The sequence below is a fragment of the Taeniopygia guttata genome, chromosome 14, assembly GCF_048771995.1.
Source record: "Taeniopygia guttata chromosome 14, bTaeGut7.mat, whole genome shotgun sequence".
In the NCBI taxonomy this organism is placed as follows: Eukaryota; Metazoa; Chordata; class Aves; order Passeriformes; family Estrildidae; genus Taeniopygia; species Taeniopygia guttata.
Window position 1 is genome coordinate 1,420,733 of NC_133039.1, and position 15,202 is coordinate 1,435,934.

Consider the following 15,202-nt stretch of genomic DNA (forward strand, 5'->3'; position numbering starts at 1 on the left):
TTCTCAGTTAGGAACTAATTATCTACAAAACTGTATAATGAAAGATGAGTAAGTCTGAAAGGAGTCTTAAGTGAATGCAAGTTACATTTTCTTTTCCTAATTTTGGGAATGGGAGTTCCTCAACTTATTTAGGTTGAGGCCCTTGCATAAATAGGATCATATTGTACTTCTAAACATAGACAGAGATTCTGATTTCTGCTTCTTGTAGTTCTATTTGAAAGGCACTCTTTTCTTCCATGTTCTTTTTAAGTGGGTGTATTTCTTCCTTTCTAGTAATCTCTGCAATATCTTATCAGTGTCTCGGGGCTGACCCTTCCCTCTGTGAATGGCCGGAACTGCTGCTGGAGTTTGTAGCATTTAAACAAAGGGCAGAATCAATGAGGGACTCTTCTGGTGGCTTAAAGGCTTACAGATTTTGTAGCACTAATGTAGACATTATTTCATTGGGATTTTGTATGCATTCTTACACACGTATGTCTATCATGTGCAAATCTATCCGTGCAATTCTGTTCCATCCTTCCTCAGTAATTTTTATTTTTTTTAAGATCAGTTAGAAGCCTGAGTCCCCAATATAGTTCCATGAAGCAAAAAGCAAAAGCATATCAATAATAGTGCAGAGAACACAAGAATGACTGTTCTACTTCAAATTCATTTGACATTTGATTGTGTCTCCTTTATGCTGATATCACTGCACAAAACAATCAGTTGCAGTGTAAGAGTCTCTTTCTGTAAATAAATGTGGCTATATATGATAGCTGTTCCCAGGCCAGATGATGAATTAGACTCAAAATTACATACACAAAATGCATGACCAGTTGCATATTTTAATTTGTAATTATCACCAGTGCTTATGCTAATTGCTTGTTGTGCAGTATCAATAAAATAAAACATAACTGGGTTAGTGTTTGCTGTCCAGCCATTTTCAGTGTATAACAACTGATTTATTGGTCCTCTGAACCAATGAATATCCTTTCTCTATGTGAATGATCTATATATAACTAGAAATCATTACATGCAAGATTCCTTTATCATAGGATCAGCAAATCTGTTAGTTATTATCTACATGCTCTGTTCCAAATGGTGACCTTTGTGTCTATGTCTTATTTAGATTTTTGCCTCTAACAGTGAGCATTGTGTTTTCATTGTACAGCACTGAACATACTTTCTCTCATATTCTGTAATGTCATGCAGTTCTATACAGCAGGACAAAACTCTGCTTAAGGGAAGAAAATAGCCAGAGCCTTCTGGAGAGGCACTGAATTTCTCAGTAGTGGACAAAGGGCATTCCAGACAAGGACAGGAAAGACAGATCAGAAAAGAAGTTAGAGCACATATGGGAAACAATATCCCTTGGTGAGTTCTTTGGACATTAAAGCAAGCTGTGGCAGAGCTCCTGCGTGTTTCTCACTCAGAGTTTGCTCTATAAGGAGAACTGTGTGCATTAATTGAGCCACCTGTGTAAGTGCCACAGCACCAGAGCATAGAAAAGTGAGCCTGGGCTCAGGCTGGAGCTGGTGCTGTTGAGATCTCTCTGGGAGTCATTAGCAGGTGATGGTGGGGCACACACAGGATCTCTTGTCTTGCAGTGATCAGCTTGATGTTCTGGAGACCTTCCTTCTTGTTGCTGTTTAACCCTGGACAGAAACTCAGCTCCATGCAGCCACTCACTCACGCCTGCCCGGTGGGATGGGGAGAGAATTGAAAAGGTAAAATTGAGGAAACTCATGAGTTGAGATAAAGGCAGTTTAATGAGTAAAGAAAATTCACACACACAAGCAAAGCTAAACAAGGAATTAATTCACTGGAGCAGTCAGGTTCAGCTACCACAGGAAAGCAGAGCTTTATCACATGTAACAGTGACTTGGGAACGTGAATGACACCACTCTGAAAGTTTCTCCTTCTCTATTCTTCCACCAGGTTTAAACATGGAACATGAAGCCTTGTAATCTGGGAAATCCCTTGGGTGAGTGGGGCTCAGCTGTCCTGGCTGTGTCCCCTCCCAGCTCCTCGTGCACCCCCATTCTTCTGGCAGGTGCATGGGGTGAGGAGCAGGAAAGGCATTGACTCTGTGTGAGCTCTGCTCTGCAATAACAGAAATATCTCGTGTTGTTTCCAACACAAATACAAAACACAGCCCCATACCAGCTACTGTTTGGAAATTAACTCTATTCCAGCCAAAATAGTACACTTCTCCACTTTCTGTCCCGTTAGCACCTCATCTACAGGATCAGGCTTGCAGTTCATGAGACCAGGAATCCCCAGAGTGGACATTGCCTCTGCAGTGGTTCTGCCCAGGCAGGGAATCTAGATCAGCATGGAGAATGTTAACAGATGGCTGCCAGGCTCGTGTTTGCCAGCTGGAGAAAAGCACAATGCAGCAGGGATGTGTGTCCAAGCCCTTTGCCAGTGGTGGGACCAGCCAGTGAGGAGGAAAGCTCTTGTAACTGTCCTCATCTCCAACAACTATAAGCAAATCTAGGCAGAGGAAAAATCAGATATCACACATTGATGTTACTGCTTATGCACAGAGAGCATTGCAATATTTTCTTGTATGACAGGAGTATTTAATGTGTAGGAATGTAATATGATTTGTGTTAATTTTCTGGATAAAAATAATATTTTCTGCACCTATGTTCAGAGAATCAGCCTTTTGAGACATATCTTTAAGAAAAATAAATATATCTATTTATGTGGAATAAAGATTATATTTGGGTCAAATTCAAAAGTGGTTTATACTTTGGTGGATAGTTAAACTGTAAAATTTAACCAATGAAAGGGTAAAAATTATAATCTTGCTTTTACCAGCTCAGCAGTAAGCAGAGCAGGTGCAAGCCATGTTTAATCCATGACCCCTGGGAAATGGTAACGTTCATTTTTGTTGTCTTCCTGTGCCAAATGCCAACTTCTCCAAATTTCTAATTGAGAGCACTGACTAGAAAAATGATAGGACACAACTGAGCACCTGGGTCACATCAAAATGAGGAAAGCTCTTTAACTGCTGCTTATTGTAATATGCCACTGTAGGCACCACCTGTGGTAGGACTTTATAAATAGATAACCTGAGCTGTGCTCACACAAGGGTAATTCAGAAGCTGTCAGCTTGTTAGGCAGTTTTCCAGCAGTGTGCTGATGGCACATGCCTATAATCCAATAGGAAATAATTATTCATGTTTATATGGTACATTATGACATAAAGTTGTGGGTGTTTTTTTATCTTTAAAATTCCTAGTCTGCTTTGGCATTAAAGGAAGTTCCAAGCAGATGTGACATGAGCATTTTCTAATGTCTTGGAGCAGGTATGTCATGTTACCTGCCATGTTCTTAAAACACTTGGATGGTCAAAATTGCTTAGCCATGGTAGCACTTGCAGAGAAATTAAACTTTTGGTAAAGGTGCTGGTAACTGTTTTCATATGTACTTCAATCTCTTACGATGCTTTTTCTCAATTTGCAGTGGTAGTCACTGTACCCTCTGGAGTTCACAGCACTGAAACACCAGATCCCTTTTGTATTGGGTACAGGTATGAAAGAGATGCTCCTGCTGAACATACTACAGCCCATGGGCTTTGATTAACTTTGGACCTTTAGATTGAATTTCCTTCATGTTCAAATAATTTACATTTGAAAATATGGAGAATAAAATGCATTTTTCAGCTACCATTGGTTTCTGATTACTCAGTGCTTATAGAGGTTGATTCATGAGATTCATATATAGTCAGCAAAATGTCATCAAACCACTTTCTACTCTTCAGAAGTCATTTAGATTCTGTATTGTCTGATATATACCATATACATCCCACTAAGGTGTATTTGTTGGTTTTTACGTTGCTTTGATATCAAAAAAAGACACCAGTTCCCTCTCAAGATAAATGCATTTTTTTATCTGGACCAATTTTTCTTTTGTGGGACTGGAGAGCAAAATTGTAGCTATTGACATTTAATGAATGAGATTAGACCTTTTCACTTTGGTCAAAGCTTTGAAAAGCAACTTCATCTTTTCATGTAAGACTACAGAATATAAATAATTTTGTAAACCTGTTTCTGTTGAATTAGCTTTATTAAAAATATAAAGAGATTGTAGAAGATAGTAGGGCTTTGATTCTTGGGTGATCTTTGGACTTTCAGACTGCAAGGATAAGGAAAATGAGCTACATATTTCAGGTCTGTTCTTGTAAGTAACCAGTTAATAAGTAAACTTTTAAGGTAAGGTGTTGTCCTTAAGAGGGCCAAGGTTTTTTAAAATGCATCTGATATTTGTTTTTAGTGAGTTGTTCCTTGCCTTGTCCTTGTGGGATAAGCTTTGCTTATTAGTTTTTATTGCTTTCTCTAATAAATTTGCACTGAAGTATTGTATACCTTTCTCTTATGATTACCATATAGTACAGAGATCTATAACCAATTGTTAGCTTCTGTAAATGGTTCTTGTTCTGAATGTGATCTTTGAACCAATAATTACTAAAAATAATGAAAATACAAAAAAATTTGTTTTCCAGTTTGCATGTGCAGGATATATTGGTTTGTGCTCCTTCCTCAATTGACAAGATTCTTCCTGATCCTGCTTAAGTTGTCTTGATTCACCCACACACACCCTCTGTGTAATTGTTCATGTTGAAATGTCAGTGCTCTGGAAGAAAACATTCATTAATGGAAGAAAAATACATAAGAAAGCATAAACTTTTCAGTACAAAGTACATCCTTCCCTTGGAGTGCTGCAATGAGCTGCACCTTCCTCTATATCTTGGATCCGTGTGCTTTTCTTCCAGGTGTGCACTCCAGCCGAAGGCATTGAGACACCAATTGTCTCTCTGCTAGCAGCTTCCTTACTCTGTTCTTTTATTCTTTTCTGGGTCTGCCTTCCACATCCAAATGCTTCTTTTAAAAATTCCCTTTGTTAGTATTACAAATTATTTCCAAATTGGGATGAACTTCCCCCCGTACACAGAGGGTCCGTAGCCTGAAGCTTTTGCTTATGCTTTCACTAAAACTGAGCGTGGAAGTCAGTGAGAGACTGTTGAAAGGAAATGCAAGTGGTCTAAGGTAATTTCTGGTTTCATTTTAGAGCACTTGCATAGGTTTGGGTTATTAAGGCTATTTAAAATGAAAGGTGAGTGCCTGCATATGTAAAAAAAAATGTTCTTTAATCTTCAGTGAATTTCAGCTTGCTCAATGTTAATGAGAACTAGTACTTGTATGAGACCTTTTCTTGATAGTTTTCTATAGTTAGGTATAAAGTGGTATGGAAATCGAAAAGACTATCTTAATAGGTTTATCAAGAATTCCCTGTTTGGTAGGACTCAAAACAATCTTTGTCTTTCAATAGGTGACACATTCAAGTGGTGACATATAAAACTAATCAAAATTTAGTATTAGAATTCCTATTTAGAAAGACATGCAAATAATATTTTATCTTGCACTCAAATTTTGCCTTCCTTTATTGAAAGGATTTGTGATGAAGAGATTCCTGCTGTTCAAGAGGTCTAGAAGCAGATAATGCTTTTTTGGAATTTTATAAGCAGAGTTTACATCAGCAAATACTTAGTTAAGCATGACTAATTACAGGAGCATTCTGCAGGCTGGGGATGGTCTGTTTCTCAGAGGCACTGCCTGGTTCTGTACCCTGTAGGGAGCTTTACTAAGCCCTTACACTTAGGCAGAAGAGGGGCTGAACTATTCCTTTGCAGAAGTGCTGTTGTTGTCACCTACACCTCCAGTGTAAGAACACCCAGAGCCTCACGCTGTGACATTTGCTTTTTTGAGCTGTCTCAGACAGGACAAGTTCCTGAGAGCTGCTGAGAAGCTTCCCCAGCTTCAAACTGAACTGCAATCTCGTTGTTTGATCTCCTGCTTCTTACTTGGTCTGTTTGTGAGAATATTCTTTCTGCTTTGCTTTTTTTCCCCTTGACACACATACAATGTATATTTAGATCAGGACTGCATTAGACATTCATGTGGTTAAATAGTTTCTCACTCTATTCAGTCCTGCTTTGCTGCATCTGGAGCAAAATGTAATAGTCTACACAGTTAAATATTTGCTGAAAACAAATAAGAGAGGGTGGAAGGAATTTCTAATGTAGCTGAGAAAGTTTTACAACAGCTTCTTTACACAAAAATCATAACTTTGCATTTCCTTTTGTGTTAATGGAAATGAATTAAATCTCCTGTACCTGAGGAGGGAATAGACACATATAATTTCTTACAATTTTGGAGGAAGGTTGTATAGGAAGCTTTAAAATAGAGGTTTATCACCACAGATGTATCTTTTATTTCAGCATTGGGTAGTTGTCAGCGACATAAAAAGCAGCTTCAAAGTTGACATGAATTGACAATTTGGATGGCAACATCATCAAAGTAACATGGGGAAAGAAATTTACCCACTTGTGACTCTGTTTTTTGTAAATCAGGATGGAATCCTGTTGAGAATAAATTTATACTGATGTTGGCACTTATATTTCTTTGAGGGAGTATTTAAGTTCTCTTTCACAAAAATTAATTCTTTTAACTAAATACATTGATTCCATAGAATGGTTCAGTGGACTAAAGTGAAATGAATATAATTTAATAAAGTAAATTTAAATTAATTGAATAAGACGCATTTACAATTATAATCCATTTTCATATCTTAATGTTAAAACTTACTGAGAATCCACCTGTTTGAAGTCCAAGTAAGCAGAACCTTCCTAATCAAGCTCATAAAAATCTACTAGGTATTCCTGAGTCAACAGAAATGAAACCTGTACTAAATTTTGCAGGATGTTAGTGGCAGATGCAAATCCAAATATAAAATATTTCCCAAGAAGAATGTAATTCCTTAATGATTTACAGGGAATTAATTTAAAAAGAGCTGTTTTAGCTCTATTTAACACATTTTAAAATTAATGCAAACTGAATTTTCTACCAGCAATTGAAAATATGCAGCATTATATAATCCAGAGGTTTATTTCTCCATGTGCAAGTTTAATCATTTGTGGGAAGAAATCAGAGAGTTCTGACCTAAACCCATTTTAGAATGACAGATAGATACTAAGAAAAAACAATTGACACAAATGAGAAGATTTCTCTTACTGTGTAACTTTTAAATGCAGTTTTCTTCAGCCAATTTTCCTTAAAATGTGACATTCTGAATGCTGGACTTTGGAATGGAGAAAAAAGCCTCCAGTTATATAAAAACACTCTTAGGTCACTGATGGCTGAAGGTGGAGGTTAAAACCAGTGATATTTATTTTGTCTCTGTCAGGTGGAGAAGCAAATCACTTTGTTAAATACAAAAAGACAGCACTGACAGGGAAAGAAAGGTTACATTTGAAAGCAGGAGATGTAATTCTTTCTTGGGGAGGGAGGGCAGAGTGTGTATCTCAACATTCCTAAATAGAGAAGCCAATCTTTGTGCTTAAAACAGTGATCTGGAATAAGAGCTGGGTCCTGTGATCAGCTCAGTTCCTGGCGCTTGGAGATGCTGTTTTGTAGTAAATGAATTGTGATTCTTTTGGGGTTTTATTCACAGTTACACTGAGGACCTTTAACACCCCTCTGGCAGCTCAGTGAGCCTGCTAGACAAATATTCCTTCTGCACGAATAATGTTTTCAAAAATATTGAAGAAAACCAACTGAAAATAAAACTATCAACATCCTTTAGTTGATCCAATTATCTGTCTCTAAAAAAAGGTTTTAACACCTCCCACGCGGAACAGCAGCTTCAGTAATTTAGCCATGATAACAGTGCATAATCAAGAAACGCGAGGCAGTGATACGTGGTAACCCGTCCCATTTTGTGTATAGGAAGAGTTTTGTATAAGGAAATATATTTTCTTTGTAAGTGCCTTTTGGATTACTCGCTATTATGTTGCTCATCCCATTAGTCTTGTGTAGTTACACAGATATTTAATTGCAGAAGTTGTAAATGAGTGAATGCATCATTCCTGAGGATAGAGACAGGAGATGAGGCTTTGCATTCTTGGAGTTTTTTTGATGTTTGTGGTGTATTTGAAGATAAGGAGTAAACTGTGACTAATGTGTAGAACAAAGGATTGGAAGGTTTGGATATTTAGCTTCTACCAGTGACTAATTCACAGCAAACCTTAAGTGTCCCATCATTATAGAATAGTGCTCTAACAAGTCCTTGTAATGATATGCTGCCATAATGCCCCAGATGATATTACAACATGATGTTTTATCAGAAAATTACATCAAAGGCCCAGCATTCAATTATGATAGGGTGGGTTGGGATATCAAGCAGCTTGCTGTGCTGAGATGCAATGAATTGTTTTCAGCAGTGAAATGAGAACACCCTTGCACTGTAGACCTGCTGTAAGGCTACAAAGGAAGGTTTAAACTTCATGTCTGTAGCTGCTATCAATCTCAACACTTTTTCAGTGTGGAATTTGCATGAGGTCAGTGGCAGAGCTCAGAAGTACCTCAGACCCAAGGCACTGCAGGGCTCAGGACACAGGATCTGCCTGAGTTACATCTCAGAAACACGGTGTTGTTTGAATAACCATCATTACAAAGCGTGGCTCTAAGCTCAGCTGCAAGGAGCCACACTCATGTCCAAAAGCCCCAGCTCTGGTGTCCATGCTCATGGGAGGGAGATGGGATAGAGTGAAGGGAAAAGGGCTGACTTTGATTTTTCCACTGGATATTTACAGTACATACAGAAAAAGACCCAGCTTTGTCATGACCAGCCTCAGTATTACAACAGCCAAGAGCTATTTACATGGAGATAGTGGCTGTTTGTACACGAAAAAATTATGTCATACATATTATATATATTGTATATAACATATCACTAATTTTAAAAGAAGGGATCAAATTTTGCCTCCCGTCCCTGAAATCCAGACAACCAGACAAACAATATTCTGGGATTGTTTTAGAATGTAATTCATTATAAATAGGATCATGAATTAGTAATAATGTACTAAAGCAACAAAAGAGATTATTATATTCAATTTTATTATTCAAGTAAAATATTTCCTTTGGAAGAAAAACTAATTAGAGTATTTCAAAAAATATGGGTCATTTGGTTACACAATTAGTGTCTTCAACCAGACAGAGGATAGCAGACTGGGGTTAAACACACACTTGGTAAGAGTAGCTTGATTCAAGTATATCCATGTATATATCCAGTATATCTCTACCATTTCCATGGTAGAGAAAATTCAGAGGGACAGTGGGAATTTGGGTTTATGTTTTGTCTTCCTGGACACAATGTTCCAAATACTACTTTGGACACAAAACTTTCTTTCATGAATTCCCAGGGGTGCATTGATGTACAATGTACTCATTGTACATTTCTTTGGACAATCTGTGCTCCCAAAGTCATTATATAATCTTGACATAATTAGCCTTTTTGTTAAATTATCTGAAAAACTGAAATCTAGTTTGTTAGTCATATGGTATTTCCCTGTTTCCTCACTGCAGAGCCCCTGGTTGCTTAGATTAACACTTCCATTTATGCTGCTTAGAGCTGACACCTAATTTTCATGTACTCAAAGTTCAGCATAATCACAGACCTAAACGAGAATAATCTTTATTTCTAAACCCTGCTGGTATCAATAATTCAACAAGGTCACCTCCAGCCTTGGAAGCGCTCGGGCTGCAGAGGGAGGGTGGTGTGCCCATCGCAGTGTCTAACCTGGGGCTCATCAGCCCCGCAGGGCAGCGGGAAGAGGCAGAGTTCACCCCGAGGGATGGCAGGAGGGACTGTCCCCGCAGGGCTGATCCCGAGGGATGGCAGCGGGGACCGTGTCCCCGCAGGGCTGATCCCGAGGGATGGCAGGAGGGACTGTCCCCGCAGGGCTGATCCCGAGGGATGGTAGGAGGGACTGATCCCGAGGGATGGCAGCAGGGACTGTCCCCGCAGGGCTGATCCCGAGGGATGGCAGCAGGGACTGTGCTCCTGCAGGGCTGATCCCGAGGGATGGCAGCAGGGACTGATCCCGAGGGATGGCAGCAGGGACTGTCCCCGCAGGGCTGATCCCGAGGGATGGCAGCAGGGACTGTGCTCCTGCAGGGCTGATCCCGAGGGATGGCAGCAGGACTGATCCCGAGGGATGGCAGCAGGACTGATCCCGAGGGATGGCCGCGCTCTGTGTCCCCGCAGGGCTGATCCCGAGGGATGGCCGCGCTCTGTGCCCCGCAGGGCTGATCCCGGGATGGCAGCAGGGGCTGATCCCGAGGGATGGCAGCAGGGCCGATCCCGAGGGATGGCCGCGCTCTGTGCCCCTCAGGGCCGCGCAGTCCCGGGCACAGCTCTGAGGGGGCTCCACGCCCGCACCGGCCCTCAGGGGACATTCAGCCGCCAGGGGGCGCTGCCCTCGCCGCGCGCTCGAGTCCTGAGCGCGGGCTCGGCCAAGCCCCGCCTTCGCCGCCCCGCCCAGCCAGCCGATTGGCGGAGAGAGCCGTCAATCAGAGCGACGCCCCGCCCCCCCAACCGTTCGGAGCGAGGCTTAATTGGCAACCGCGCGCCGCTGCTCTCGCGCCGCAGCCTTCCCTCGCCCTAGCTCGCCCTCTGCGGAGCGATTGGCTGATACAGCTGTCAATCACGGATTAACCCCGTCCCAACCAGTGGGGCCGCCTCCTGAGCGCGAGGCGCGGTTTGATTGGTGCTTCGGGCTGCCAGTCAGCGGCGCGCCCCGCCCCGTCGCGGTCAGGTAGCCCGGAAGATGGCGGCGGCGGCGGCGGCCGGTGGGGCTCTGTGAGAGGAGCGGCGGCGGGGCCGATGCCGCGGAGCCGGGAGGCGGCGAATGCCGCGGGGGCTCCCCGGAGTCGCTGAGAACCTCGAGCCCCTCGTTCGGCGCCGGGCCTCGGTCCGGGAGCGGACGGCATGCGGCAGCGCCGGGGGCTCGGCGGGAGCGCCGGGCGGCGGGGGGGCGGTGGCGCGCGGCCCCTCGGCCCGCGGCACCTGCTCGGGCTCGTCCTTCTGCTGTGGCCGCTCGCGGGGAGCGCTGCGGCGGCTCCGCTGCCGCCGGCAGGTGCAGGTGAGCGAGGAGAAGCGGGGCTGGGGGCGCGGCTCCGCGGCGGGGCCCGGAGCGGCGGCGCTGCGGGTTTGAGAGCCCCGTCCCTCCCCCGTGCTGCCGGCAGGGCTCCGCCGAAGCGTCGGGAAGGGCACGGCGGGCGGATGGGGCTCCCCGGCTGTAGGTCACGGCTCCGCCGGTGGCAGGGAGCGATATCCCGCTGCGGTTCGCTCAGACCCCTGGCACTGAGCTACGTGCTTGTTCTGTCTGTGTGTTTATCGCAGACCTTCTTCTTTGATAGTGCTGCTGCTTTCACCTGTACTGAGCTCGGCGGGATTTTCTTTTTTCTGGTTTTGCCTGTGAATCACCGGGGCTCCCGTTCCTGGGTGGAGGCTCTTCAGGGCAGACGGCACTTCCCTGTTTTCCGGTCAGATTAGTCGGATTTCCCCCCGGCCCCCCCGGCCCGGCCTCTCTAAATAGTCATGTAGTTCACATTTATTTCTCTCCTATGTTAGGTAACGCTGACTTCCTTCGATTTCCCTGCTTATTTTCCTGTTTGTCTTAAAAGCGCAAACTAAAAATTATGTCCTCGCGGTTGAATCAGAGGTTTATTAGGACTCACAGGTACCAGCTGTGTCTTTGATTCATTTTTATTGTTGACATTTCATTGGGATTTGCAAACACAGCATTGTCTTGAGACTAAATTTTGTTAGGGTTGGGTTGGTTGGAAAGTGGGCTGAGATTCCCTTCTAGCCATGAGGAGTTGTACAGCTTAAATAGACAAGATGTTGAGGGAGGAGCAGGAACAGTGGGGAGGGAAAGATATGAAGCACAAAGATTAGGTAATTTGGCTGCTCTTCCACTTGAAGTATCAAAACTGGGAGTGGTACCCATACTTCCTTTTTTTTTGGACCTGTGTCTCTTTCCCAGTTTTTCCTTCCCAGAAGATTTATGAATTGTTCATAAGTCACTCCCTACATCAGCCTGCTTTGAGATCTTTCATACTTCATGTAAAAGTGAACTTCTGAAAAAGAGAAAACTGTCAGTCAAATCTTTATTTCTTTGAGGCTAAATGGTAGTTTTTAAAATTTATGAAATACCTGAGGTTTATGCAAACAATATTCATTTATCATTGAGCTGTAAGGTAAGACAGCAGAATCAGTTCTGTATGAAAGATTTTATAATGCCTATCCTGGGTCTTACTTTCCTTGAAATGCAGTTAGTTTTTCTATTTAAAGGGAAATGTCAAAATTTTTTCAGTTCAGTTTTCTCTTTCCTATAAGGATTATGCATGTACCTTACAAAGATGGGGAACAAAGCATAACTTCCATGGCACTGGTAAAAAGCTTTATTCTCAGAATGAAAAGCTGATTGGACAAATTGCAGGACACAGTATTAAGGTGATGTTGTTTGTTTTTGGTTTTTTTTTTATTCTGTAATTTCAAAGACTGAATTGGCTGTGCCAAGTGCAGTACTGCTAAGAGAAATATTTATGATGCTGTGGTATTGGGGGTGATACAACATGAATGAGGCACTGTAATTTTATACGTAGGTTTTGGTTATATTTAGGCCACAGTATGTATACATGGGATGTTATCTCAAGTTTAGCCAACTGTCCTGATGCTGTCATGGGAAACCCAGTGAGCTCCAGGGAATGAGGCTGCTGCTTTCTCCTGTGTCTTTGGCCATGGAAGACACAGTGTATTTGGATTACTTTGTCGATGGATTTTTAGGTGCCTTTTCCAGTTTCACTGGCATCACTTTTGCTGGGAGGACTTCCTCCTGCCTGAAATAATGTGTGCCTGGTGGGTTTGGGTGCAACAGGTTCTTAGGCTGCAACCTGTCCTGTGTCATCACCTGTATGAGCAGCAGGAGCTGGGGGAAGGCTACAAGGCCTTTGTTTTTTTCCTTCCTGTGAATATCTTCCCTGTGGATGACAATGAGACAGGTTCAGCTTGAACCTTCTCTGCCATTCTAGGCAGGTTTTAAACTTGTCAGAAGACAAACTGTGATGTTATTTTGCAGGGTCAAGAGTCATGGGTTGTGTTTAAAAACAATTCAGCCAAATTGTGAATGTCACTCTTGTGTCCCGTGACAGTTTGCTTTGATTTCCTCTTTTGGGGCTGGCAGGTGGTGGTGGGCTCCATTTTTTCCTTGGCAGTTTTTGCAGTTGACTGTGACACTTGGTCTGGTCCATGTGGATTGAAAGCTTGAGAGGAATTTAATGGGCTTTTCATGGAGTGATTACTAACTGGTTTCAAAATTTAGAATCCCACAGTTCTTCACCTAGCAAGAATGCTTGATTCTTTGACATTGGAGAAACATTTTTGTGTGTTGTTTGTAACAGGAAAGATGGGATCCACAGAAAAAGGAGGAAAGTGCCTGTAGTTATTGTAAGGAATTTTATGGAATATTTCATGAAGTATACCTATAATAAATTCTCCTTTGGGGAGGAAGCTAGAATGCTGGAAATGGTGATGGGCAAGTTCTAGCAAGACTAGATTGGTTTCCTTGTGCAAAACTGCTCCAGTTTGTGGGAATGCTGTGGAAGTTTGCCAGACTGGGTGGCTGGGGAGCTGTCAGGTTCCAGGGCCCCATGGAGAGGAATGATGCTGCTCTTCTCAAGTGTGGCTTCGTAGTGCTTGCAGATGAAGGCATGCATTGACAAGGTCTTCTATATTTATCTTGCCTTTTTGATGTTGTATTTCTAAACTAATTTAATATGTTTTTTGTCCAACAATAAGGAGAGGAGGTAATCAAACTTGAACTGTTTCCTTGGTAAGGTTCATAGCAATTATTATAGGAAATATGAAAAACAAGCTGTTGAAGATGCTACTGCCTAAAAATACTTGAACCAACTTAGGTTTAATTTATTCTGTGAGTGGAAAAAAAGGATACTGATATGTATTGTGATAGTTCTGAGTTTAAAGTTTGACTTTATACTGGAGGTTAGAGCTGGGACAGTTGTGCTGGAAAGGAGTTTCAAGGCTGAAGTGTTGAAATTGTCTTTCACCTGCAGAGTATTGGTGATTTTCCCCAAGTGCATCAGCCTAATGTGACTTGCACTACCAGCTGTGTGGCTGAAGGAAGGACATTTGGGCACTGCTTTCCTGCAGCAGTGTTTAGCAGGCAAACAGTGCATCACAAACTGCCATGGCTGCTTTACTGTGCTAAAGCTTTACATGTATATTCAGGCTCTCAGTTCTGACTTGGATTTCCATACTTGACCTCAATTCTACTGAGCATCTGAATCAAGTGTGTGTGTAATGTCAGACAAAGTGTTTTCATCATCTCTGTGCTGTATGAAGTCTTGCAAATACAAAGAAGACAGACTCAAAAATACTTTAATTATCCTGTAAAACTTGAATAGGTGGTAGCATTTTTAGCAGGTGTATTCAGTTTCACACTTCTGATGACTGCACAGTCTGATCAGTTGAAGCGAAGAGCTGGACTTGGTGCCTACATGATTGCTTTTTGAGACCCTTGCAACTGAATGGCCCAATTGGGTATTAGTGGCAGAGAGTCTCTGCTGATGGACTTGGTCATGTAGGATCCAGGAGGAGATGATTAGAATTTGGTGTATGGTATCCAGAGATGTTCATCTGGAGTATTTAAATATTCATGCAGCTGTACAAATCTCAAGTATCTAAATATTCAGTTGGCTGGCCTCAGACGGCAAGTTAAAACTTTGAGATGGAGTAACTTTTTCTTTGTTTTTGTATTAGGATGAGCTCTGTAGTACATATATACTCCTGGGAAAATTTTTGCTTTTGAGTTGCTTTGGCTTGATGTTTTACTTGGAGTTCTGTCAGACTGGGGCCAAATTGCAGTTGTGGCCTGTGGTTTGGTACAATGTAAAATGTCTGTGACTTGCACATGATAAGAAAAGCCATTTTCTTATGCAAGTTAGCAACTTGGATCACTGAAAGTTAAGAAAAATCTTGTTTTTACAGTAGGGATTTTAATTGTGGTATGTGCCTTTCATGGGAATGGTCTATCCTTCCTCCACCTTCAAGCTGGACTTGTTTACTTGTCCCTGTATTTCTTTTTATAGCTGCTGTCCCAGGCACTTAATAATTGTAGAACTAGAAAAAATGGAACTGGAAGTTCATCTTTTATCTTTCATTTGTATCTGTGAGTTTGAGGTGAGAAGCCAACCCTGACTTTGGCCTGCAGGGATGTTCCACACAGGGCTTTGTTCACAAGCTTGGTTTGCTTTCTCTGCCTGTGGCTGTAAAGTGTCTGGACTTTGCT

The 15,202-nt window shown here is 42.3% G+C and overlaps 1 protein-coding gene across 2 annotated transcripts in view; it reads left to right on the forward strand.

Annotated features, from left to right (window-relative positions):
* Positions 1-10,605: 10,605 nt before the first annotated feature.
* LMTK2 (lemur tyrosine kinase 2) overlaps positions 10,606-15,202 on the forward strand; it is a 41,315-nt gene continuing 36,718 nt past the window's right edge. For both annotated transcript variants that reach the window (XR_005981893.2, XM_012577867.5), the window contains exon 1: positions 10,606-10,972. Coding sequence is in view for 1 of the 2 variants with exons in the window: in XM_012577867.5 (XP_012433321.5) it covers positions 10,819-10,972 (154 nt within the window). In the remaining variant the exon portion in view is untranslated. The remainder of the gene's footprint in view (positions 10,973-15,202) is intronic.